The 26,223-nt window shown below is 46.6% G+C and overlaps 1 protein-coding gene across 4 annotated transcripts in view; it reads left to right on the plus strand.

Moving 5' to 3' along the window:
* The first annotated feature begins 3,545 nt into the window (after nucleotides 1-3,545).
* Nucleotides 3,546-26,223, plus strand: part of LOC115117569 (retinoic acid receptor RXR-alpha-A) — a 252,606-nt gene continuing 229,928 nt past the window's right edge. For all 4 annotated transcript variants that reach the window (XM_065017491.1, XM_065017493.1, XM_065017494.1 and 1 more), the window contains exon 1: nucleotides 3,546-3,722. In XM_065017491.1, coding sequence (XP_064873563.1) covers nucleotides 3,692-3,722 — 31 coding nt within the window. In that variant the 5' untranslated portion in view covers nucleotides 3,546-3,691. The remainder of the gene's footprint in view (nucleotides 3,723-26,223) is intronic.

The following is a 26,223-nucleotide window of genomic DNA, read 5'->3' on the forward strand; positions in this document are numbered from 1 at the left end:
GGCAGACATATCAGTGTGGATGACGGATCATCACCTCAAGCTGAACCTCGGCAAGACGGAGCTGCTCTTCCTCCCGGGAAGGACTGCCCGTTCCATGATCTCGCCATCACGGTTGACAACTCAATTGTGTCCTCGTCCCAGAGCGCTAAGAACCTTGGCGTGATCCTGGACAACACCCTGTCGTTCTCAAATAACATCAAGGCGGTGGCCCGTTCCTGTAGGTTCATGCTCTACAACATCCGCAGAGTACGACCCTGCCTCACACAGGAAGCGGCGCAGGTCCTAATCCAGGCACTTGTCATCTCCCGTCTGGATTACTGCAACTCGCTGTTGGCTGGGCTCCCTGCCTGTGCCATTAAACCCCTACAACTCATCCAGAACGCCGCAGCCCGTCTGGTGTTCAACCTTCCCAAGTTCTCTCACGTCACCCCGCTCCTCCGCTCTCTCCACTGGCTTCCAGTTGAAGCTCGCATCCGCTACAAGACCATGGTGCTTGCCTACGGAGCGGTGAGGGGAACGGCACCTCAGTACCTCCAGGCTCTGATCAGGCCCTACACCCAAACAAGGGCACTGCGTTCATCCACCTCTGGCCTGCTCGCCTCCCTACCACTGAGGAAGTACAGTTCCCGCTCAGCCCAGTCAAAACTGTTCGCTGCTCTGGCCCCCCAATGGTGGAACAAACTCCCTCACGACGCCAGGACAGCGGAGTCAATCACCACCTTCCGGAGACACCTGAAACCCCACCTCTTTAAGGAATACCTAGGATAGGATAAAGTAATCCTTCTCACCCCCCTTAAAAGACCTAGATGCACTATTGTAAAGTGGCTGTTCCACTGGATGTCATAAGGTGAAAGCACCAATTTGTAAGTCGCTCTGGATAAGAGCGTCTGCTAAATGACTTAAATGTAAATGTAAATGTAGAGTCAGTTTGTTATATCTGGAGGATTTCTCCTGTCTCATCCGGTGTCCTGTGTAAATTTAAGTATGCTCCCTCTCATCCTCTCTTTTTTTCTTTCTCTCATTCTCTCTCTCTCTCGGAGTACCTGAGCCCTAGGACCATGCCTCAGGACTACCTTGCCAGATGACTCCGTGCTGTCCCCAGTCCACCTGGTCATGCTGCCGCCCCAGTTTCACTGTTCTGCCTGCGGCTATTGAACCCTGACCTGTTCACTGGACATGCTACCTTGTCCCAGACCTGGTGTTTTGGACTCTCTCTCTACCGAACCTGCTGTCTCTAACTCTGAATGATCGGCTATGAAAAGTCAATATTGATATAGATATTTCCTCCTGAGGTGCTCTCCTATTGCACCCTCTACAACCACTGTGATTATTATTATCTGACCCTGCTGGTCATCTATGAACGTTTGAGCATCTTGGCCCTGTTCTGTTATAATCTCCACCCGGCACAGTCAGAAGAGGACTGGCCACCCCTCAGAGCCTGGTTCCTCTCTAGGTTTCTTCCTAGGTTCTGGCCTTTCTAGGGAGGTTTTCCTAGCCACAGTGCTTCTACAGCTGCATTGCTTGCTGTTTGTGGTTTTAGGCTGGGTTTCTGTACAGGACTTTGTGACATTGGCTGATGTAAAAAAGGCTTTATAAAAACATTTGATTGATTGATTGATTGATTGATTGAAGAAGGAAGACAGAGATTTGTCGAGCAACATAAAAAATTACCAAATATCCAACTTTTTCAAGGACTATAAGAAAGCAGGTGTCACACCCTGATCTGTTTCACCTGTCTTTGTGCTTGTCTCCACCCCCAACCAGGTGTCGCCCATCTTCCCCATTATCCCCAGTGTATTTATACCTGTGTTCTCTGTTCTCAGTTCGTTGTGTTCGTCAAGCCTACCAGTGGTTTTCCCCTTGCTCCTGTCTGTTTCTAGTTCCTTGTTTTGCCCATCCTGCCTGCAGATCTATACCTTGTCCCACCACTTTGGAGTATTGACCTCTGCCTGCCCTTGACCTGTTGTGCTGCCTGCCCCCTGTTCTAGTAATAAACTTTTGTTACTTCGACACTGTCTGGGTCTTCTCCTGAAACGTGATAGCAGGGCAGTCTTGAATAGCCATTAGAAGCATGTTGTACTACATTGTCAGGTGATTGACTGTATTGACCTTCCTTAGCAAACCTTGAGCTGTCCACATATCAAATAGGCTTCTACATGTCCCTGGCCCAGATGTCATTTAAAAGATGGCATCATCTCATGCATTTCTGTGTCAGCCTGTCATAGGGAAGGGAAAAGGGAATATCATTTTAGGGTAAATGGCACGGACACTGTTATTCATTCACTGTGACATAAACATACTCTGTGAAAGCCATATTTGGCCCCCAAAAAATCAATCTAATCTGGTTTTCATGATCATGTAACGCTCCTTCAAAAATATGCCTAGTAGATTAAACATTTGTGAATGTCACGTCTACACCCTCTCCGGTGCTCGACGTCTCCGGTTTACTAAACACCGGTCCTGGCAACCCATTACGTGCACCTGGCAACCCTCATTAAGCACACCTGCGCACCATCATGAGGCACACCTGGACTTCATCACTACCCTGATTACTCCCCCTTTTATCTAGCACTCCCTAGCATCACTCTTCAGGCAGTATTGGTTCTGTGTTCATGGTCAGACGATTCTCTTGTTTTGTATTGCTCTGTTTATTATTAAACTCAGCACCTGCTTCCTGACTCCCAGCGTCATCGTTACAGTGATGTTGTTTGAAATAACTAATTCAACTAACAGTCTGCAATATCCATTTTGGCAGATGCACGACTGTTTTCTCATAGTCTCCTTCGGTACGTAGTGCTGCTACAGATATGTGAATCATTTGTCATTGGTCGTCACATTATGGGTTTTCTGAATCAGCTGGGAATGAACAGGATCATCTGTCCTGTGTGTGTGCGGCAGTATGTGTGTTGGTGAACTGATGCTCGCAGTCCCACTGGTACTATAGTCACAGCCAAGCCACCATCCCTCCCTTCTCATTACATTGCCAAGACAAGGTGATTTAGTTAATTGCCTCATTTGTAGATTGAAATATTTCACATGGTATGTACTGTACAATGGGCCATTTTGAGCGCAAATTAATGGTCTTGTGCTGAATAGATTTTAATTTTTTTCCCAGCAGGTCGGAGATGTGGCAAGTCTCCAGACAAGTGATAAAACCACAATCTCTTGTTTTTTTGTTTTTTGGACACAACAAAATCTTGTACGATATTTTCTCTTTGCTCAGGGTGTGAACTTGAATGGTCAACTGAACGGTTATGGCGTCCATTAGTATGACATCCTGGGGTTGAATGTTGGCCTATAAAAGCCAGACGTGGTGTTTAAAAACAACATCAACAAACAGAACACAAACCTCTCCAAGCTTTGGCATTGTCCTGGACGGTGACTTTGGCATGAGAAAGTCCTGTTGGGGAATTTGGTCGTGCAATGCTCTCTGTCGATTGCTTTAGAGTTGAAAGAAAGCCAGGATTTCCTAATGCTGAGAATGGGGAGCTCTCAACAGATTGATCTGCAACAGGGGACAGCCCATTCTTTAGAACAGGCAGCAGACTAGAAACATAGAGCTGTGGAGTGGTGTGGGAGAACAGAGAGCCTGAGAAAGCCTCTTCAGCTAGGGTACGAGAGGGAGAGGTACAGACCTGTTGAACAGCCACTGACTGACTACATCCTGTTTGTCTTCCAATAGCAGCCCATCATGGACCCCTTCTACCTAGACATCCACATGGGTGAGTCAGTGTGCTCTGATTCACTAAATTCACTAAATACATTTTAAGGTAATTTCCAATTGAAAGAACTTATGCAGCGTTTACCATGAATGCAGTCTGTGCTAAAGCGGGGACATTGCCTTTAAATTTCAATCACGCTGTTATGTGGATTTAATAGAGCCCTTAGTCTGAGGAGGTTTCTGTCTGTGGTGCTCTCTGTGGTCATCATGTGGTTTGTTAGGTTTGTTATGGTCTATGACATGGAAGTAGCAGGAAATAATAATGCCCAAAACTGTGTTTGATGGGGTTTGTGTTTGTAAGGATAGGTTCATGGGTGGTTTGGCTAGATTGTAGCCTTTTCATTTGGCATGAGTTCTATCAACATGTGACTGAAACTTCTATCTGTATCTGCCCATCACAATGTATTAAAACAGAGTTTTCAAACACTGCAATAATCAGTAATGCATGGATAACCTGCATAGCCTCAAAACAGACAAGATTGCTGGTTTCTGGTACTAAGATGTGAATATACTTTATGTATATACTGTACTGTTGGTAAATGGCGAGCCCAGATGTGCCAAATGCCTGTGAAATACTGTAGGCCTATTTACTTAGGAGCTAGATTTATAAACCCACTGTGGTATTATATGGCTTTATGATTTCAATAAACTAACTATAGCAGGGCTGTTTGTCAAGTAAGCATTTAACAGACAGGAGGTGTAAAACTTGCACTATGATCCATGCTTTAACTGAGCCATTTGGCCTATCAACCAGGCTCAAGACAGAGGGGGGGGAATACATTCTAGCACATAAATAGTGTCTGTCTGACAGGGGTTTGGCAGGATGGACCTCGGGGAAGCGCTTGTGTGTTTGTCAAGAGGGGCTTCGGAGTATTGATTTTGCAAGGGGGGCTTGCACGGGCCTCTGGAATGTGAGCTGCCTGCCGCCGTTGCAATAGCCATTGTGGTTTTCAGAGGGCAGTGTAGGCTGCTTCGACCAGACGACTGCTGTGGGGAACACAGTAGTCCCTGGTCTATGGAACATGTAACAGAAGCGAGGTTTGGTATTACCTGGTCAAGGATTTTATATCCGTTTTACAATATAATTCATGCAAAAATCAGAGGGCAATGCTATGGAATATGTCCTGCCAATATTCCAAATAAAACTACCTCAAGTACAGGCCAAGAAAAGTGAATGTGATTCGTTGTCTCTAATTGTACGGTAGTCAGGGTGCACTTTTTATTTTTATTTTACGAGATATTTTGCTTTCAGTGCTGTTTCCTCAGCTCAGCAAAATGTCAACTTCCTTTGGAAACCCCACATATTATCCAAGTTAGAAATCTTAACGGGACTCAAGGATTGTTGATGCAAGTGTATAGTCTACAATTTCACCATAACAATTTAATTTCATCATACACTCTGGAGATTAGAAAATCATTCTAATGTGAAGTGACTGCTAAACTAATGTGGTAAGATAGAACATGTAGAAATGCAGACGTTCATGTCATAGGTCTCAAATAAATACAATCTCATCCACTTAGTCAGACTCTATGCTCTCTCCTGCACAGCTGTTTGAGATTTCACTCTCCGGAGTTTATGATAATAAATTGGTCAATCATATTCCACCATGCTACGAATGTCATTTATCAAATCTTTCATATATAGACATTGCTTTTCATTTCATTTTGGAAATTGAAAGTGTTATACCGTGAGGAAAAAAATGCTACGCTCATGTAAAAGCCCCGGTCAGCATTATGCTGAAATGACCTTATTTGAATTTCATCAGATTTAATCTCCGGTAATACAGTGGCCAGGATAATGTCAACCAAATTCATGCTGTATTACTGCACAGTGGTCCTGAAATGTAGTGGTAATTGCTGGTACATGTACTTTTTTACATAGAAGCCACAATATGACAAATGAAAAAATACCTTTTAAAAGCATAATACGAAGGACCTAGTATTTTCAATGTTTTCTTACCTCTGCTCTCTATTTTTATTATACTGTACCTCCACCTGCTACCTCCATGTCATCTCTCTCCTTTCTCTCTTCACCTCTCTCTCTCCCTCCATCATTCCACTCCTCTCTCACTCCCCCCTCTCTCTCTGGTGTGGAAAGTTTGTTGTCAGGCAGGCAGGCAACAGTGTCAGGGGGCTGGGTAGTATTGATCGGAGGAGTGTGTGATGATTATGGGCTGTGACAGCCCACCGTGTGGACCTGCTCAGGGATGAGCCCGCCCCCGCGCCCTGTCTCCCATATGAGAGGCCCGGGATCACTCTTGCACAGCCTGCATCATTCTACACGAATCACTGCCCTAGGGGACGGCATGCGCTGCAGCAGGCGCAGGGGAAAGTAGCACTGGGAGGTATGGGAAGAGGCTCTGTCTGTCTACAATGTGTTAGGGAGAGGTTCTGGAAACTTGAGTACAAATCAAATCAAATGTTATTTGTCACATACACATGGTTAGCAGATGTTAATGCGAGTGTAGCGAAATGCTTGTGCTTCTAGTTCCGACCATGCAGTAATATCTAACAAGTAATCTGACCTAACAATTTCACAACTACCTTATACACACAAGTGTAAAGGAATGAATAAGAATATGTACATAAAAATATATGAATGGGTGATGGCTGAACGGCATAGGCAAGATGCAGTAGATGGTATAGAGTACAATATATGAGATGAGTAATGTAGGGTATGTAAACATTATATAATGTGGCATTGTTTAAAGTGGCTAGTGATACATTTATTACAGAAATGTTTCCATTATTTAAGTGGCTAGAGTTGAGTCAGTATGTTGGCAGCAGCCACTCAATGTTAGTGATGGCTGTTTAACAGTCTGATGGCATTGAGATAGAAGCTGTTTTTCAGTCTCTCGGTCCCAGCTTTGATGCACCTGGACTGACCTCGCCACCTGGATGATAGCGGGGTGAACAGGCAGTGGCTCCGGTGGTTGTTGTCCTTGATGATCTTTTTGGCCTTCCTGTTACATCGGGTGGTGTAGGTGTCCTGGAAGGCAGGTAGTTTGCCCCCGGTGATGCGTTGTGTAGACCTCACTACCCTCTGGAGAGCCTTACGGTTGTGGGCGGAGCAGTTGCCGTACCAGGCGGTGAAAGAGCCCGACAGGATGCTCTCGATTGTGCATCTGTAAAAGTTTGAGTCATTTTGGTGACAAGCTAAATTTCTTCAGCCTCCTGAGGTTGAAGAGGCGCTGCTGCGCCTTCTTCACCACGCTGTCTGTGAGGGTGGACCATTTCAGTTTTGTCTGTGATGTGTACGCCGAGAAACTTAAAACTTTCCACCCTCTCCACTACTGTCCCGTTGATGTGGATAGGGGGCTGCTCTCTCTGTTGTTTCCTGAAGTCCACGATCATCTCCTTTGTTTTGTTGACATTGAGTATGAGGTTATTTTCCTGACACCACACTCCGAGGGCCCTCACCTCCTCCCTGTAGGCCGTCTCGTCGTTGTTGGTAATCAAGCCTACCACTGTAGTGTCGTCTGCAAACTTGATGATTGAGTTGGAGGCGTGCATGGCCACGCAGTCATGGGTGAACAGGGAGTACAGGAGAAGGCTGAGAATGCACCCTTGTGGGGCCCCAGTGTTGAGGATCAGCGGGGTGGAGGTGTTGTTACCTACCCTCACCACCTGGGGGAGACCCGTCAGGAAGTTCAGGACCCAGTTGCACAGGGCGGGGTCGAGACCCAGGGTCTCGAGCTTAATGACGAGTTTGGAGGGTACTATGGTGTTAATTACTGAGCTGTAGTTGATGAACAGCATTCTTACATAGGTATTCCTCTTGTCCAGATGGGTTAGGGCAGTGTGATTGCGTTTGCGTCGTCTGTGGACCTATTGGCGCGATAAGCAAAGTACCATGTGGAATGTCATGAGTCTCTACCACATTTAGATACATTTCAGATAATCCATTGTGATTCTGGCTAAAGAAATCAGGATTTTCATAAGGGTACTTATGCGCTCTGACAGTCTGACCTGTTGCTGCACTAGAAATAAATGGTACCACTTTGACATCAATTACTCCATTAACGCGGCAGGGTAGCCTAGTGGTTAGAGCATTGGACTAGTAACTGAAAAGTTGCAAGTTCAAATCCCCGAGCTGACAAGGTACATATCTGTCTTTCTGCCCCTGAACAAGCAGTTAACCCATTGTTTCTAGGCTGTCATTGAAAATAAGAATTTGTTCTTAACTGACTTGCTTGGTTCAATAAAGGTAAAAAAAAATGCAAACAGAAGATGTCAGTATTTCAGAAACACACATCTCTCAGCTTAAGCTGTGTTAGACAATGTTGGTGTATTTTACCTCAAATAGACCTAGCTTTTTGTCTTAGCTTACCTTCCAAACAGAAGAAACAACTTTAGACAGGCTCTCCAACTTGATGGGTGTTCTGCTTTGGATTTGGACTCGTACTGAGTGATTTATTCAGAGTTGAATGAGAAACAAACGTTGTGGCTCTTGCATCCTCTCGTACTGTGAGTAATCTCACTATGTGTACTGTTCAGGGCCCAAACTAATGAGAGGGATTGACTGAAGGCTTTCAAATGAAATCCATTTCAAACACTAAAGCTCGCTGTTCTGCCTGTGGAAGCAGTCAGTATGACCGCTAGTATAATTTAATCCAAACGTGTTTGGTTTGATTGTCCACTTGTGCTCTTTTGCTGTTGAAAAGGTTATGTGAACCACACAAGCCCTGAGAGAAAACAGCTTTGTGTTTTGTTCGATCTCAAGTCTACAGTTCGTCGATTTTATTCTGCTTTCTTTGGTCTGCTGAAGACAGAGGAGGGTAGAGAAAGAAAAACGGAATAGAAAAGAGAGAGAAACAGAATACAAGATAAACACAGAAAGAAAATGTTACACTGCCAGCATACTGCCTGTGTTTTTTAACAAAGCCTTTTTATACAATGCTGCTCATTTCACAAATGGATAAAAATGTGTAATTGCATTTTAATGAGGATTACGGCTGGGAATCGAGATCAGTGAATAAGAGACGGGTTCTATGCTGAGGGGACAGAAATGTGCATTGTGCTAACTGAAGGTCGCTTCTGTAAAGAATGGATGCGGGATAGATTGACCAGGTCACTTTTTGATCTGCTTTAGGTCAGGGCCAAACAAGATTGTCATCATTATAGAAGTTTTGTTTTCTTTAGTATTTGGACTGAAATGCATGTTATGTGGGCTGGCATGAAAGACAGAAATAGTAGCTTGTAGGCTACCTTTCTAACCAAACTGGAGAAACAAACAAAACTGAAATAAATATAGCCCTAACAAAATGTGGAGTAAAATGTTTAGTTGTTTATGTTGACATCTTCACGCTTACTATTCTCATTCAAATCAAATCAAATCAAATCAAATTTTATTTGTCACATACACATGGTTAGCAGATGTTAATGCGAGTGTAGCAAAATGCTTGTGCTTCTAGTTCCGACAATGCCGTGATAACCAACAAGTAATCTAACTAACAATTCCAAAACTACTGTCTTATACACAGTGTAAGGGGATAAGGAATATGTACATAAGGATATATGAATGAGTGATGGTACAGAGCAGCATACAGTAGATGGTATCGAGTACAGTATATACATATGAGATGAGTATGTAGACAAAGTAAACAAAGTGGCATAGTTAAAGTGGCTAGTGACATAAGAATGCAGTCGATGATCTAGAGTACAGTATATACATATGCATATGAGATGAATAATGTAGGGTAAGTAACATTATATAAGGTAGCATTGTTTAAAGTGGCTAGTGATATATTTACATCATTTCCCATCAATTCATGGACAGGGTTAGCAATCATCATTTTATTGTAATTCATTGGTTCTGTGGGTGTGGATTTGCTGAGAACTAACTGAAAACCAAATAATTACATTGCGGTTTGGGATGGGCACGGTTAATCAATATCCGGATATCAGAACAGAGGTTAGTTGAGGTACATTCTTGGCCAAATTGGTTTGGGTACTTTCAGTTACTGATGAAACAGGAAAACACTCCAAGTAGGCTTTAAGAAGTCCTTGGAAATCTCATTTATAAGCCTATTCTCCTCATGTTGTTAAACCAGAAGAAACAAACTTGTGCTGAAATCGAAAACTCAAGTCTCGAGGACTGAGATTAGGCTCTTAAGAGACTCAATTTGAAGGAAAGTGAAGAATGATGACCTTTACATTCTAATAGGTTTAATCAGAATTGGATGTTATTTAAGTATGAGGGAACAGTTGTTTGGAGCAAGTACCTTATTATGGAACATAAAGGCCCCATGCAGCCAAAAATTAGATTTTTCTGTGTTTGGAAAAATAATGTGAAATGGTGATAATGCCCTTTCAGTGCAAGAGCTGTTTGAAAAGATCACCTGAAATTTCAGCCTGTATTGATGGGATGGAGTTTTGGCTTGCCTGGTGACATTAGGTAGTTAATAGACCAATAAGAATAGAGTTACAAACCTGTCTGCAAATAACAGATCATTTTAAGTTTTCCACTCCCCACTCCCAGACAGTTCTTGCTTGAGAAATGTATTTTTGCTAAGAAGCTATTTTTGTTTCTTTTTGACCATTTTAATTGAAAACAATCACAGTAAGTTACTTAATTGTTAACCATAAATGGTTCGATATTGAGAGAGAACTGTCTGCACTGGACCTTTATATGTCATATACAGTGGGGAGAACAAGTATTTGATACACTGACGATTTTGCAGGTTTTCCTACTTACAAAGCATGTAGAGGTCTGTAATTTTTATCATAGGTACACTTCAACTGTGAGAGACGGAATCTAAAACAAAAATCCAGAAAATCACATTGTATGATTTTTAAGTAATTACTTTGCATTTTATTGCATGACATAAGTATTTGATCACCTATCAACCAGTAAGAATTCTGGCTCTCACAGACCTGTTAGTTTTTCTTTAAGAATCCCTCCTGTTCTCCACTCATTACCTGTATTAACTGCACCTGTTTGAACTCGTTACCTGTTTAAAAGACACCTGTCCACACACTCAATCAAACAGACTCCAACCTCTCCACAATGGCCAAGACCAGAGAGCTGTGTAAGGACATCAGGGATAAAATTGTAGACCAGCACAAGGCTGGGATGGGCTACAGGACAATAGGCAAGCAGCTTGGTGAGAAGGCAACAACTGTTGGCGCAATTATTAGAAAATGGAAGAAGTTCAAGATGAAGGTCAATCACCCTCGGTCTGGGGCTCCATGCAAGATCTCACCTTGTGGTGCATCAATGATCAGGAGGAAGGTGAGGGATCAGCCCAGAACTTCACGGCAGGACCTGGTCATGGACCTGAAGAGAGCTGGGACCACAGTCTCAAAGAAAACCATTAGTAACACACTACGCCGTCATGGATTAAAATCTTGCAGCGCACGCAAGGTCCCCCTGCTCAAGCCAGCGCATGTCCAGGCCCGTCTGAAGTTTGACAATGACCATCTGGATGATCCAGAGGAGGAATGGGAGAAGGCCATGTGATCTGATAAGACAAAAATAGAGCTTTTTGGTCTAAACTCCACTTGCCGTGTTTGGAGGAAGAAGAAGGATGAGTACAACCCCAAGAACACCATCCCAACTGTGAAGCATGGAGGTGGAAACATCATTTTTTGGGGATGCTTTTCTGCAAAGGGGACAGGACGACTGCACCGTATTGAGGGGAGGATGGATGGGGCCATGTATCGCGAGATCTTGGCCAACTACCTCCTTCCCTCAGTAAGAACATTGAAGATGGGTCGTGGCTGGGTCTTCCAGCATAAAAACGACCTGAAACACACAGCCAGGGCAACTAAGGAGTGGCTCCGTAAGAAGCATCTCAAGGTCCTGGAGTGGTCTAGCCTGTCTCCAGACCTGAACCCAATAGAAAATCTTTGGAGGGAGCTGAAAGACCCTATTGCCCAGCGACAGCCCGAAACCTGAAGGATCTGGAGAAGGTCTGTATGGAGGAGTGGGCCAAAATCCCTGCTGCAGTGTGTGCAAACCTGGTCAAGAACTATAGGAAACGTATGATCTCTGTAATTGCAAACAAAGGTTTCTGTACCAAATATTAAGTTCTGCTTTTCTGATGTATCAAATACTTATGTCATGCAATACAATCCAAATTAATTACTTAAAAATCATACAATGTGATTTTCTGGAATTTTGTTTTAGATTCCGTCTCTCACAGGTGAAGTGTACCTATGATATAAATTACAGACCTCTACATGCTTTGTAAGTAGGAAAAACTGCAAAATCGTCAGTGTATCAAATACTTGTTCTCCCCACTGTATACAGTACAGTTGGTGTATTCATTCCGCCGATTCTGTTGAAAACGTTTCTTAAAAGTGAGCAAATGGAACGGGATAAACATACCTGAATTTGTCCAATAGAAACTCTCATTAGCAACTGATGTCCTAATGATTACACCTTAGATCAGCTAGATATAGTTGAAGTCGGAAGTTAACATACACCTTAGCCAAATACATTTAAACTCAGTTTTTCACAATTCCTGACATTTAATCCTAGAAAACATTCCCTGTCTTAGGTTGGTTAGGATAACCACTTTATTTTAAGAATTTCAGAATAATAGTAGAGTGATTTATTTTAGCTTTTAATTATTTCATCACATTCCCAGTGGGTTCACACACACTCAATTAGAATTTGGTAGCATTGCCTTTAAATTGTTTAACTTGGGTCAAAGGTTTTGGGTAGTCTTCCACAAGCTTCCCACAATAAGTTGGGTGAATGTTGGCCCATTCCTACTGACAGAGCTGGTGTAACTGAGTCAGGTTTGTAGGCCTCCTTGCTCACACACGCTCCTTCAGTTCTGCCCACACATTTTCTGTAGGATTGAGGTCAGGGCTTTGTGATGGCCAGTCCAATACCTTGACTTTGTTTTCCTAAAGCCATTTTGCCACAACTTTGGAAGTATGCTTGGGGTCATTGTTCATTTGGAAGACTAATTTGCGTCAAAAACTTTAACTTCCTGACTGATGTCTTGAGATGTTGCTTCAATATATCCACACAATTTTCCTGCCTCATGATGCCATCCATTTTGTGAAGTGCACCAGTCCCTACTGCAGCAAAGCACCCCCACAAAATGATGCTGCCACCCCATGCTTCACGGTTGGGATGGTGTTCTTCGGCTTGCAAGCCTCCCCATTTTTCCTCCAAACATAACGATGGTCATTATGTCCACACAGTTCTATTTTTGTTTCATCAGACCAGAGGACATTTCTTCAAAAAGTATGATCTTTCTCCCCATGTGCAGTTGCAAACCACAGTCTGGCTTTTTATGGTGGTTTTGGAGCAGTGGCTTCTTCCTTAATGAGTGGCCTTTCAGGTTATGTCGATATAGGACTCGTTTTACTGTGGATATAGATACTTTTGTACCTGTTTCCTCCAGCATCTTCACAAGGTCCTTTGCTGTTGTTCTGGGATTGATTTGCACTTTTTGCACCAAAGTACGTTCATCTCTAGGAAACAGAACGCGTCTCCATCCTGAGTGGTAGGACGGCTGCATGGTCCCATGGTGTTTATACTTGCATACTATTGTTTGTACAGATGAAGGTAGTACCTTCAGGCATTTGGAAATTGCTCCCAAGGATGAACCAGACTTGTGGAAGTCTACAGTTGTTTTTCTGAGGTCTTGGCTGATTTCTTTTGATTTTCCCACGATCAAATCAAATCAAATTTATTTATATAGCCCTTCGTACATCAGCTGATATCTCAAAGTGCTGTACAGAAACCCAGCCTAAAACCCCAAACAGCAAACAATGCAGGTGCAAAAGCACGGTGGCTAGGAAAAACTCCCTAGAAAGGCCAAAACCTAGGAAGAAACCTAGAGAGGAACCAGGCTATGTGGGGTGGCCAGTCCTCTTCTGGCTGTGCCGGGTAGAGATTATAACAGAACATGACCAAGATGTTCAAATGTTCATAAATGACCAGCATGGTCGAATAATAATAAGGCAGAACAGTTGAAACTGGAGCAGCAGCACAGTCAGGTGGACTGGGGACAGCAAGGAGTCATCATGTCAGGTAGTCCTGGGGCACGGTCCTAGGGCTCAGGTCCTCCGAGAGAGAGAAAGAAAGAGAGAATTAGAGAGAGCATATGTGGGGTGGCCAGTCCTCTTCTGGCTGTGCCGGGTGGAGATTATAACAGAACGTGGCCAAGATGTTCAAATGTTCATAAATGACCAGCATGGTTGAATAATAATAATAATATATAATGATGTCAAGCAAAGAGGCACTGAGTTTGAAGGTAGGCCTTGAAATACACTTCTCAAAATAAAGGGAACACTTAAACAACACAATGTAACCCCAAGTCAGTCACACTTTTGTGGAATCAAACTGTCCACTTAGGAAGCAACACTGATTGACAATACATTTCACATGCTGTTGTGCAAATGGAATAGACAACAGGTGGAAATTATAGGCAATTAGCAAGACACCCCCAATAAAGGAGTGGTGACCACAAACCCCTTCTCAGTTCCTATGCTTCCTGGCTGATGTTTTGGTCACTTTTGAATGCTGGCGGTACTTTCACTCTAGTGGTAGCATGAGACGGAGTCTACAACCCACACAAGTGGCTCAGGTAGTGCAGCTCATCCAGGATGGCACATCAATGCGAGCTGTGGCAAGAAGGTTTGCTGTGTCTGTCAGCGTAGTGTCCAGAGCATGGAGGCGCTACCAGGAGACAGGCCAGTACATCAGGAGATATGGAGGAGGCCATAGGAGGGCAACAACCCAGTAGCAGGACCGCTACCTCCGCCTTTGTGCAAGGAGGAGCAGGAGGAGCACTGCCAGAGCCCTGCAAAATTACCTCCAACAGGCCACAAATGTGCATGTGTCTGCTCAAACGGTCAGAAACAGACTCCATGAGGGTGGTATGAGGGCCCGACGTCCACAGGTGGGGGTTGTGCTTACAGCCCAACACCGTGCAGGACGTTTGGCATTTGCCAGAGAACACTAAGATTGGCAAATTCGTCACTGGCGCCCTGTGCTCTTCACAGATGAAAGCAAGTTCACACTGAGCACATGTGACAGAATCTGGAGACGCCGTGGAGAACGTTCTGCTGCCTGCAACATCCTCCAGCATGACCGGTTTGGAGGTGGGTCAGTCATGGTGTGGGGTGGCATTTCTTTGGGGGGCCGCACAGCCCTCCATGTGCTTGCCAGAGGTAGCCTGACTGCCATTAGGTACCGAGATGAGACCCTCAGACCCCTTGTGAGACCATATGCTGTTGTGGTGGCCCTGGGTTCCTCCTAATGCAAGACAATACTAGACCTCATGTGGCTGGAGTGTATCAGCAGTTCCTGCAAGAGGAAGGCATTGATGCTATGGACTGGCTCGCCCGTTCCCCAGACCTGAATCCAATTGAGCACATCTGGGACATCATGTCTCGCTCCATCCACCAACGCCACGTTGCACCACAGGCTGTCCAGGATTTGGCGGATGCTTTAGTCCAGGTCTGGGAGGAGATCCCTCAGGAGACCATCCGCCACCTCATCAGGAGCATGCCCAGGCGTTGTAGGGAGGTCATACAGGCACGTGGAGGCCACACACACTACTGAGCCTCATTTTGACTTGTTTTAAGGACATTACATCAAAGTTGGATCAGCCTGTAGTGTTGTTTTCCACTTTAATTTTGAATGTGACTCCAAATCCAGACCTCCATGGGTTGATAAATTCCATTTATCATTTTTGTGTGATTTTGTTGTCAGCACATTCAACTACGCAAAGAAAAAAGTATTTAATAAGAATATTTCATTCATTCAGATCTAGGATGTGTTATTTTAGTGTTCCCTTTATTTTTTTGAGCAGTGTACATCCACAGGTACACCTCCAATTGACTCAAATGATGTAATGCGTCTGTGTGTAGCTGGTGAGATGAGGACAGCAGATATGAGTAATGAAAGCAATTTTACTCAGATATAACAATACACGTTGTATAAATACAAGGCCACAAATACGGACCGCAATACAATAAACAATTACTCACAAACAAACATGGGGGAACAGAGGGTTAAATAATGAACAAGTAATTGAGGAATTGAAACCAGGTGTGTAAGACAAAGACAAAACAAATGGAAAATGAAAAGTGGATCGGCGATGGCTAGAAGGCCGGTGACGTCGACCACCGAACGCCGCCCGAACAAGGAGAGGGACCGACTTTGGCGGAAGTCGTGACAAATTATGTCAATTAACCCATCAGAAGCTTCTAAAGCCATGACATCGTTTTTTGGAATTTTCCAAGCTGTTTAAAGGCACAGTCAACTTAGCGTAGTTAAACTTCTGACCCACTGGAATTGTGGTACAGTGAATTATATGTGAAGTAATCTGTCTGTAAACAATTGTTGAAAAAATTACTTGTTTCATGCACAAAGTAGATGTCCTAACCGACTTGCCAAAACTATAGTTTGATAACTAGAAATTTGCAGAGTGGTTGTAAAACTTGTTTTAACTACTCCAACCTAGGTGTATGGAAACTTCTGTCTTCAACTGTATATAATCTTCCTATACCTACAGTATATGCACTGGGCCTTGTGAGGTCCATAGATGAGAAAAGCAGTTGGCCCAGAGGTTGGCGTCACAAAAATAAGTCCACCCAAAAGAGCAGTTAGATTTATCACATCTTGTATCACAGACCTTATCTATCTTAACAGCTGTGGATGGATCCAGCTGGCTTCTGTGTGAACGTTACACACCAAAGAGGGACTATCCCCTCGACTTGACTGAGGAGGAGGAATGGAGGATGAACATATCGATGTAGCAGATAAAGCCGGTTTGATCCAGATTTGACAGTCCACCACCACCCCAAGGCTGGGCTCCCACCCAATCAGCCAGGCCAGGTTGTGACTAACTCTAAGCAGCCCAGGGAAGGAGGTTGAAGCCGAGAGAAAATCAATCCCAACTACCTGGAATCAATAGCAATAATGGAGACGCTCTTGTTTGGCCCTGACCTCAAGCAGACAAATGACGGAAGCCGTGAGGAATCCATCCTGCTGGCTGGAGGCGTGGCAAAAGGAGCCAAGGACAGCAAATGAAATGTAAGTCCATCAAGTTGACGAGCGCCTGTTTATGAGCTGATTCATGACTCAAGATCCATTTTGTCAAATTATTCGTCCGGTGATGAATAATGCATTTCAAAATGAAATGTTACCCTTTTGTCTTGGTTGACACTTGAACCCCTCTAGTAACCATAAAATTGTTTTTGCGTCATACGTTCTTTGTTAACACAGTCATTAACACAGACGTTGTGCTGTCAGTCAGGGGGCCAATAATTGACTGTGTGACTGCAGTGTTTATTTATGAAATACTGTCTGATGTTTGTCTGAATACAGCTAACTTCGCCATGCTCCTTAAAGCTGACCTTGCCCATCTGGTTTAATAAGCACCAGTTTAGCTTTCATATGGTATCTCATCAACAGCATATGACACAGTTAATCAGGAATAATCCACATCTCCTAATAACCCTAGGGATGGTGGGCTTTCCCAATGTATCGCTTATGTTCGACAGCAATGGGGATTATTGCTAGTGCTTGAAAGTGTGATAAAGTAACAGAAAGAGAGGAAAGCTTAGCACAGTGGGGAAATGGGCCCCAGCAGAGTGTCATTTCCCCTTAGAATGGAGAGCAATTAGTCAACGCACATTAATGACTCCGACAAGTCCCGCGTGGCTGCCTGCCGCATCGCAGCTGATCACATCTTTATTTGGTTTAATATCACAATGCTGAGGGGAGGCAGCACAATATCACAGAGGAAGAGAGAGAGAAGGAGGAGGCAGAGGATAGGAGGGAGGGGTAGATTAAGCTAATAAAGGTGGAGAAAAGGAAGAGATGATGGGGAAATGATGAAAACCAACAAACATGTAGCTATACTAAAACGTGCCTTCATCAGAACTGTGAATTTGTAACATGACAGATGAATTAGATTTCCAGTTCAGCAAGAGGTATTATCTTTCTCCAGCAGTCCCTCCCTCCCTCCCTCTCTCCCTCTCTCCCTCCCTCTGGATCCCAGTCAACATACTTAATCCCATATCTTTCCATTGACTCATGCTGCTAGCATGAATGTGGTTCTTATCTGACCAACACTATATTACACCATCTAACTGTTTCTCTTTCTGTTTTGCATCAGAAGCACGATTGGCTGGAACCCGTGACATTTGATAAAGGAGGCAATTAGGCAAAGGCAGTTAAATGTAGCCATGTCTCAATTAAACCGCTTTGCCACAACGAAAGAGAGTACGGATATTAGAGTTGTGATATGAGATTCATGAAATGGAAATCAATGTCCTGAATATGTGACACCCTATCTTTGTGAAAGAGTGTTAATATTGGACATCTGCCATGAATATCAATTGTGCAGATATGTTCGTAATTATTTTCCATGTGTCACCATTTGATCAGCAAACCACCAAAAGCTGTGGTGATGGTGAAAAGCTTCAAGTTCCCCAGCGTGCACATCACCGAAGACCTGAAATAGTTCATCCACACAGACAGTGTGGTGAAGAAGGCGCAACAGCGCCTCTTCAACCTCAGGAGTTGCACCGTCCGCTATCCGCAGGGCTCTCTCTCTTGGTGGTGCAGTCAGCCCAATGCATCACTGGGGGCACACTGCCTGTCCTCCAGGCACCCGGTGTCACAGGAAGGCCAAGAATATCATCAAGGACCTCAGCCACCCGAGCCACGGCCTGTTCACCCGCTACCATCTCGAAGGCAAAGACAGTACAGGTGCATCAAAGCTGGGACCGAAAGACTGAAAAATTGCTTCTATCTAAAATCAAATAAAATCAAATCAAATGTTATTTGTCACATACACATGGTTAGCAGATGTTAATGCGAGTGTAGCGAAATGCTTGTGCTTCTAGTTCCGACAATGCAGTAATAACCAACAAGTAATCTAGCTAACAATTCCAAAACTACTGCCTTATACACACAAGTGTAAAGGGATAAAGAATATGTACATAAAGACATATGAGTGAGTGATGGTACAGAGCGGCATAGGCAAGATGCAGTAGATGGTATTGAGTGCAGTATATACATATGAGATGAGTATGTAAACAAAGTGGCATAGTTAAAGTGGCTAGTGATACATGTATTACATAAAGATGCAGTAGATGATATAGAGTACAGTATATACATATACATATGAGATGAATAATGTAGGGTATGTAAACATTATATTAGGTAGCATTGTTTAAAGTGGCTAGTGATATATTTTACATCATTTCCCATCAATTCCCATTATTAAAGTGGCTGGAGTTGAGTCAGTGTGTTGGCAGCAGCCACTCAATGTTAGTGGTGGCTGTTTAACAGTCTGATGGCCTTAAGATAGAAGCTGTTTTTCAGTCTCTCGGTCCCAGCTTTCATGCACCTGTACTGACCTCGCCTTCTGGATGATAACAGGGTGAACAGGCAGTGGCTCGGATGGTTGAGGTCCTTGATGATCTTTATGGCCTTCCTGTGACATCGGGTGGTGTAGGTGTCCTGGAGGGCAGGTAGTTTGCCCCCGGTGATGCGTTGTGCAGACCTCACTACCCTCTGGAGAGCCTTACGGTTGTGGGCGGAGCAGTTGCCGTACCAGGCGGTGATACAGCCCGACAGGATGCTCTCGATTGTGCATCTGTAGAAGTTTGTGAGTGCTTTTGGTGACAAGCCGAATTTCTTCAGCCTCCTGAGGTTGAAGAGGCGCTGCTGCACCTTCTTCACGATGCTGTCTGTGTGGGTGGACCAATTCAGTTTGTCTGTGATGTGTACGCCGAGGAACTTAAAACTTACTACCCTCTCCACTACTGTTCCATCAATGTGGATAGGGGGGTGTTCCCTCTGCTGTTTCCTGAAGTCCACAATCATCTCCTTAGTTTTGTTGACGTTGAGTGTGAGGTAATTTTCCTGACACCCCACCCCCAGGGCCCTCACCTCCTCCCTGTAGGCCGTCTCGTCATTGTTGGTAATCAAGCCTACCACTGTAGTGTCGTCTGCAAACTTGATGATTGAGTTGGAGGCGTGCGTGGCCACGCAGTCGTGGGTGAACAGGGAGTACAGGAGAGGGCTCAGAACACACCCTTGTGGGGCCCCAGTGTTGAGGATCAGCGGGGTGGAAATGTTGTTGCCTACCCTCACCACCTGGGGGCGGCCCATCAGGAAGTCCAGTACCCAGTTGCACAGGGCGGGGTCGAGACCCAGGGTCTCGAGCTTGATGACGAGCTTGGAGGGCACTATGGTGTTAAATGCCGAGCTGTAGTCGATGAACAGCATTCTCACATAGGTATTCCTCTTGTCCAGATGGGTTAGGTGTGGTTGAGATTGCATCGTCTGTGGACCTATTTGGGCGGTAAGCAAATTGGAGTGGGTCTAGGGTGTCAGGTAGGGTGGAGGTGATATGGTCCTTGACTAGTCTCTCAAAGCACGGGGCGGTAGTCGTTTAGCTCAGTTACCTTAGCTTTCTTGGGAACAGGAACAATGGTGGCCCTCTTGAAGCATGTGGGAACAACAGACTGGGATAGGGATTGATTGAATATGTCCGTAAACACACCAGCCAGCTGGTCTGCGCGTGCTCTGGGGGCGCGGCTGGGGATGCCGTCTGGGCCTGCAGCCTTGCGAGGGTTGACACGTTTAAATGTTTTCCTCACGTCGGCTGCAGTGAAGGAGAGTCCGCATGTTTTAGTTGCGTGCCGTGTCAGTGGCACTGTATTGTCCTCAAAGCTGGCAAAACATTTATTTAGTCTGCCTGGGAGCAAGACATCCTGGTCTGTGACTGGGCTGGTTTTCTTTTTGTAATCCGTGATTGACTGTAGACCCTGCCACATACCTCTTGTGTCTGAGCCGTTGAATTGAGATTCTACTTTGTCTCTATACTGACGCTTAGCTTGTTTGATTGCCTTGCGGAGGGAATAGTTACACTGTTTGTATTCGGTCATGTTTCCGGTCACCTTGCCCTGATTAAAAGCAGTGGTTCTGTAACGGCTTTCTAATGGTGAAGGAGAGTCGGACCAAACTGCAGCGTGTCTATTGTGATTCATCTTTAATAAACAAACGTAACACACAACAAAACACTAACACTACAAAACGAAAACCGAAAACAGCCTATACAAGTGTCTACTAACCTCTAACCAGGACATCAAGACACACAGGACAATCACCCACAATACAACCAAAGAATATGGCTGCCTAAATATGGTTCCCAATCAGAGACAACGGTAAACACCTGCCTCTGATTGAGAACCACTTCAGACAGCCATAGACTCTCCTAGAACACCCCACTAAGCTACAATCCCACTATACACACATTCCAAAATCCCAAGACAAAACACACCACAATACAAAAACTCTATGCCACACCCTGGCCTGACCCAATACATGAAGAAAACACAAAATACTTAGACCAGGGCGTGACAGAACCCCCCTAAGGTGCGGACTCCCGAACGCACCTCAAAACAAATAGGGAGGGTCCGGGTGGGCGTCTGTCCATGGTGGCGGTTCCGGCGCGGGACGTGGACCCCACTCAATTAATGTCTTAGTCCCCTCTCCTCGCGTCGCTGGATAGTCCACCCTCGCCGCCGACCATGTCCTAGTAGTCCTCACCCAGAAACCCACTGGATTGAGGAGCAGATCGGGACTGAGGGGCAGCTCGGGAGTGAGAGGAAGCTCGGGAGTGAGAGGCAGCTCAGGAGTGAGAGGCAGCTCAGGAGTGAGAGGAAGCTCAGGCAGGTTGATGGATCTACCAGATCCTGGCTGGCTGGTGGTTCCGACAGATCCTGGCTGACTGGCAGATCCTGGCTGACTGGCGGATCCTGGCTGACTAGCGGTTCTGGCAGATCCTGGCTGACTGGCGGATCCTGGCTGACTGGCGGATCCTGGCTGACTGGCGGATCTGGCAGATCCTGGCTGACTGGCGGATCTGGCAGATCCTGGCTGACTGGCGGATCCTGGCTGACTGGCGGATCCTGGCTGACTAGCGGATCCGGCAGATCCTGGCTGACTGGCAGATCCTGGCTGACTGACGTATCCTGGCTGACAAGCGGATCTGGCAGATCCTGGCTGACTGGCGGATCCTGGCTGACTAGCGGTTCTGGCAGATCCTGGCCGACTGGCGGATCCTGGCTGACTAGCGGATCTGGCAGATCCTGGCTGACTGGCGGATCCTGGCTGACTAGCGGATCTGGCAGATCCTGGCTGACTGGCACTTCTGGCGGATCCTGGCAGACTGGCGGATCCTTGCTGACTGGCGGATCCTGGCACACTGGCGGATCCTGGCTGAATGGCGGATCTAACTGATCCTGGCAGACTGGCGGCACTGGTGGCGCTGGGCAGACTGGCGGCGCTGGGCAGACTGGTAGCTCAGGCGGCGCTGGGCAGACTGGCGGCACTGGCGGCGCTGGGCAGACGGGTGGCTCAGACGGCGCTGGGCAGACTGGCGGCGCTGGGCAGACTGGCGGCGCTGGGCAGACTGGCGGCGCTGGGCAGACTGGGAGCACTGGCGGCGCTGGGCAGACTGGCGATGCTGGGCAGACTGGCGGTGCTGGGCAGACTGGTAGCTCAGGCGGCGCTGGGCAGACTGGCGGCACTGGGCAGACTGGCGGCGCTGGGCAGACTGGTAGCTCAGGCGACGCTGGGCAGACTGGCGGCACTGGCGGCGCTGGGCAGACGGGTGGCTCAGACGGCGCTGGGCAGACGGGTAGCTCAGACGGCGCTGGGCAGACGGGTAGCTCAGACGGCGCTGGGCAGACGGGTAGCTCAGACGGCGCTGGGCAGACTGACAGCTCTGGATGCTTCATGCAGGCTGACAGCTCTGGCTGCGCTGAACAGAGGAGTACTGGTGCCTCTGGAATGAGGGGCTCTGGCGCCTCTGGCATGAGGGGCGGTAGCTCTGACAGCGCCGGACAGGCGGGAAGCTCCGGCAGCGGCGCCGGACAGGCGGGACGCTCCGGCAGCGGCGCCGGACAGGCGGGACGCTCCGGCAGCGGCGCCGGACAGGCGGGAGGCTCCGGCAGCGGCGCCGGACAGGCGGGACGCTCCGGCAGCGGCGCCGGACAGGCGGGACGCTCCGGCATCGGCGCCGGACAGGCGGGAGGCTCCGGCAGCGGCGCCGGACAGGCGGGACGCTCCGGCAGCGGCGCCGGACAGGCGGGAGGCTCCGGCAGCGGCGCCGGACAGGCGGGAGGCTCCGGCAGCGGCGCCGGACAGGCGGGACGCTCCGGCATCGGCGTCGGACTGGCGGGAGGCTCCGGCAGCGGCGCCGGACAGGCGGGAGGCTCCGGCAGCGGAGCCGGACAGGCGGGACGCTCCGGCAGCGGCGCCGGACAGGCGGGACACACTGTAGGCCTGATGCGTGGTGCTGGCACTGGTGGTAATGAACCGAGGACACGCACAGGAAGCCTGGTGCGGGGAGCTGCTACCGGAGGGCTGGGGTGTGGAGGTGGTACTGGATAGACCGGACCGTGCAGGCGCACTGGAGCTCTTGAGCACCGAGCCTGCCCAACCTTACCTGGCTCGATGCCCACTCTAGCCCGGCCGATACGAGGAGCTGGAATATACCGCACCGGGCTATGCACCCGCACTGGGGACACCGTGCGCACCACTGCATAACAAGGTGCCTGCCCGGTCTCTCTAGCCCCCCGGTAACCACAGGAAGTTAGCGTAGGTCTCCTACCTAGCGTAGCCATACTCCCTGTGAGCCCCCCCCCCAAGAAATTTTTGGGGCTGACTCTCAGGCCTCCATCCGCTCTGCCGTGCTAGCTCCTCATAATGCCGCCTCTCTGCTTTTGCTGCCTCCAGCTCGGCTTTGGGGCGACAATAATCTCCAGGCTGATCCCAGGGTCCTTTACCGTCCAGTACCTCCTCCCATGTCCATTTCTCCAGGTAGTGCAATCTCTCCCACTGTAGCTGCTGCTGCTCCTGCTGCTGCTGCCTCTGTTGCTTCTCCTGTGGCTCCTGCCTGTTGACACGCTGCTTGGTCCTGTGGTGGGTGATTCTGTAACGGCTTTCTAATGGTGAAGGAGAGTCGGACCAAACTGCAGCGTGTCTATTGTGATTCATCTTTAATAAACAAACGTAACACACAACAAAACACTAACACTACAAAACGAAAACCGAAAACAGCCTATACAAGTGTCTACTAACCTCTAACCAGGACATCAAGACACACAGGACAATCACCCACAATACAACCAAAGAATATGGCTGCCTAAATATGGTTCCCAATCAGAGACAACGGTAAACACCTGCCTCTGATTGAGAACCACTTCAGACAGCCATAGACTCTCCTAGAACACCCCACTAAGCTACAATCCCACTATACACACATTCCAAAATCCCAAGACAAAACACACCACAATACAAAAACTCTATGCCACACCCTGGCCTGACCCAATACATGAAGAAAACACAAAATACTTAGACCAGGGCGTGACAGGTTCGGGCTTTCACTTTCACGCGAATGCTGCCATCAATCCACGGTTTCTGGTTTGGGAATGTATTAATTGTTGCTATGGGAACGACATCTTCAACGCACGTTCTAATGAACTTGCTCACCGAATCAGTGTATTCGTCAATGTTGTTGTCTGACGCAATATGAAACATATCCCAGTCCACGTCATGGAAGCAGTCTTGGAGTGTGGAATCAGATTGGTCGGACCAGCGTTGAACAGACCTCAGCGCGGGAGCTTCTTGTTTTAGTTTCTGTCTGTAGGCAGGGATCAACAAAATGGAGTCGTGGTCAGCTTTTCCGAAAGGAGGGCGGGGCAGGGCCTTATATGCATCGCGGAAGTTAGAATAGCAGTGATCCAAGGTTTTTCCAGCCCTGGTTGCGCAATCGATATTCTGATAACATTTAGGGAGTCTTGTTTTCAGATTAGCCTTGTTAAAATCCCCAGCTACAATGAATGCAGCCTCCGGATAAATGGATTCCAGTCTTGGGGGGGGAATATATACGGCTGTGATTATAATCGAAGAGTATTCCCTTGGTAGATGATGCGGTCGACATTTGATTGTGAGGAATTCTAAATCATGTGAACAGAAGGACTTGAGTACCTGTATGTTGTTATGATCACACCACGTCACGTTAACCATGAAGCATACGCCCCCGCCCCTCTTCTTACCAGAAAGATGTTTGTTTCTGTCTGCGCGATGCGTGGAGAAACCAGCTGGCTGCACCGATTCCGATAGCGTCTCTCCAGTGAGCCATGTTTCCGTGAAGCAAAGAACGTTACAGTCTCTGATGTCCCTCTGGAATGCTACCCTTGCTCGGATTTCATCAACCTTGTTGTCAAGAGACTGGACATTGGCGAGAAGAATGCTAGGGAGTGGTGCACGATGTGCCCGTCTCCGGAGTCTGACCAGAAGACCACTCCGTTTCCCCCTTTTACGAAGTCGTTTTTTTGGGTCGCCGGCTGGGATCCATTCCGTTGTCCTGGGTGAAAGGCAGAACACAGGATCCGCTTCGCGAAAGTCATATTCTTGGTCGTACTGATGGTGAGTTGACGCTGCTCTTATGTTCAGTAGTTCTTCTCGACTGTATGTAATGAAACCTAAGATGACCTGGGGTACTAATGTAAGAAATAACACGTAAAAAAAACAAAAAACTGCATAGTTTCCTAGGAACGCGAAGCGAGGCGGCCATCTCTGTCGGCACCGGAAGTTCTTGGTCATCAGACTGTTAATAGTCCCCTCTTGCCGGCCTCCGTCCAGTCACTGTTACCAGCCGACTACCACCCAGTACTCTATCCTGCACGTTAGAGACTGCTGCCCTATATGTACATACAGTAGTCATTGAACACTGGTCACTTGAATTATATTTACGTACTGTTTAACCCACTTCATATGTACACTGAGTATACAAAACATTAGGAACACCTGCTCTTTGCATGACAGACTGTACAGGTGAATCCAGGTGAACGCTATAATCCCTTATTGATGTAAATCCACTTCAATGTAGATGAAGGGGAGGAGACAGGTTAAAGAAAGATTAAGACTTGAGATAATGGAGACATGGATTGTGTAAGTGTGCCATTCAGAGGGTGAATAGACAAGACACAATATTTAAGTGCCTTTGAACGGGGTATGGTAGTAGGTGCCAGGCGTACAGGTTTGTGTCAAGAACTGCAACGCTGCTGGGTTTTTCACATTCAACAGTTTCCTGTGTGTATCCACAATGCTCCACCACCCAAAGGACATCCAGCCAACTTGACATAACTGTGGGAAGCATTGAAGTCAATATGGGCCATCATCCTTGTGGAACGCTTTTGACACATTGTAGATAGAGTCCATGCCCTGATGAATTGAGGCTGTTCTGAGGGCAAAAGGGGGTGCAACTCAATATTAGGAAGGTGTTCCCAATTATTTGGTATACACAGTGTATGTACTGTATTCTAGTCAAGATTCATCCTATATAACTACTGCTGTACACCTATGTTCTATTCATATACTGTCCATACACACCATTATATACATATACTATAGTGCCTTCAGAAATTATTCACATCCCTTGACTTTTTCCACATTTTGTTGTGTTACAACCTGAATGTAAAATGGATTAAATTGA

Source organism: Oncorhynchus nerka, linkage group LG4 (assembly GCF_034236695.1).
Source record: "Oncorhynchus nerka isolate Pitt River linkage group LG4, Oner_Uvic_2.0, whole genome shotgun sequence".
NCBI lineage: Eukaryota > Metazoa > Chordata > Actinopteri > Salmoniformes > Salmonidae > Oncorhynchus > Oncorhynchus nerka.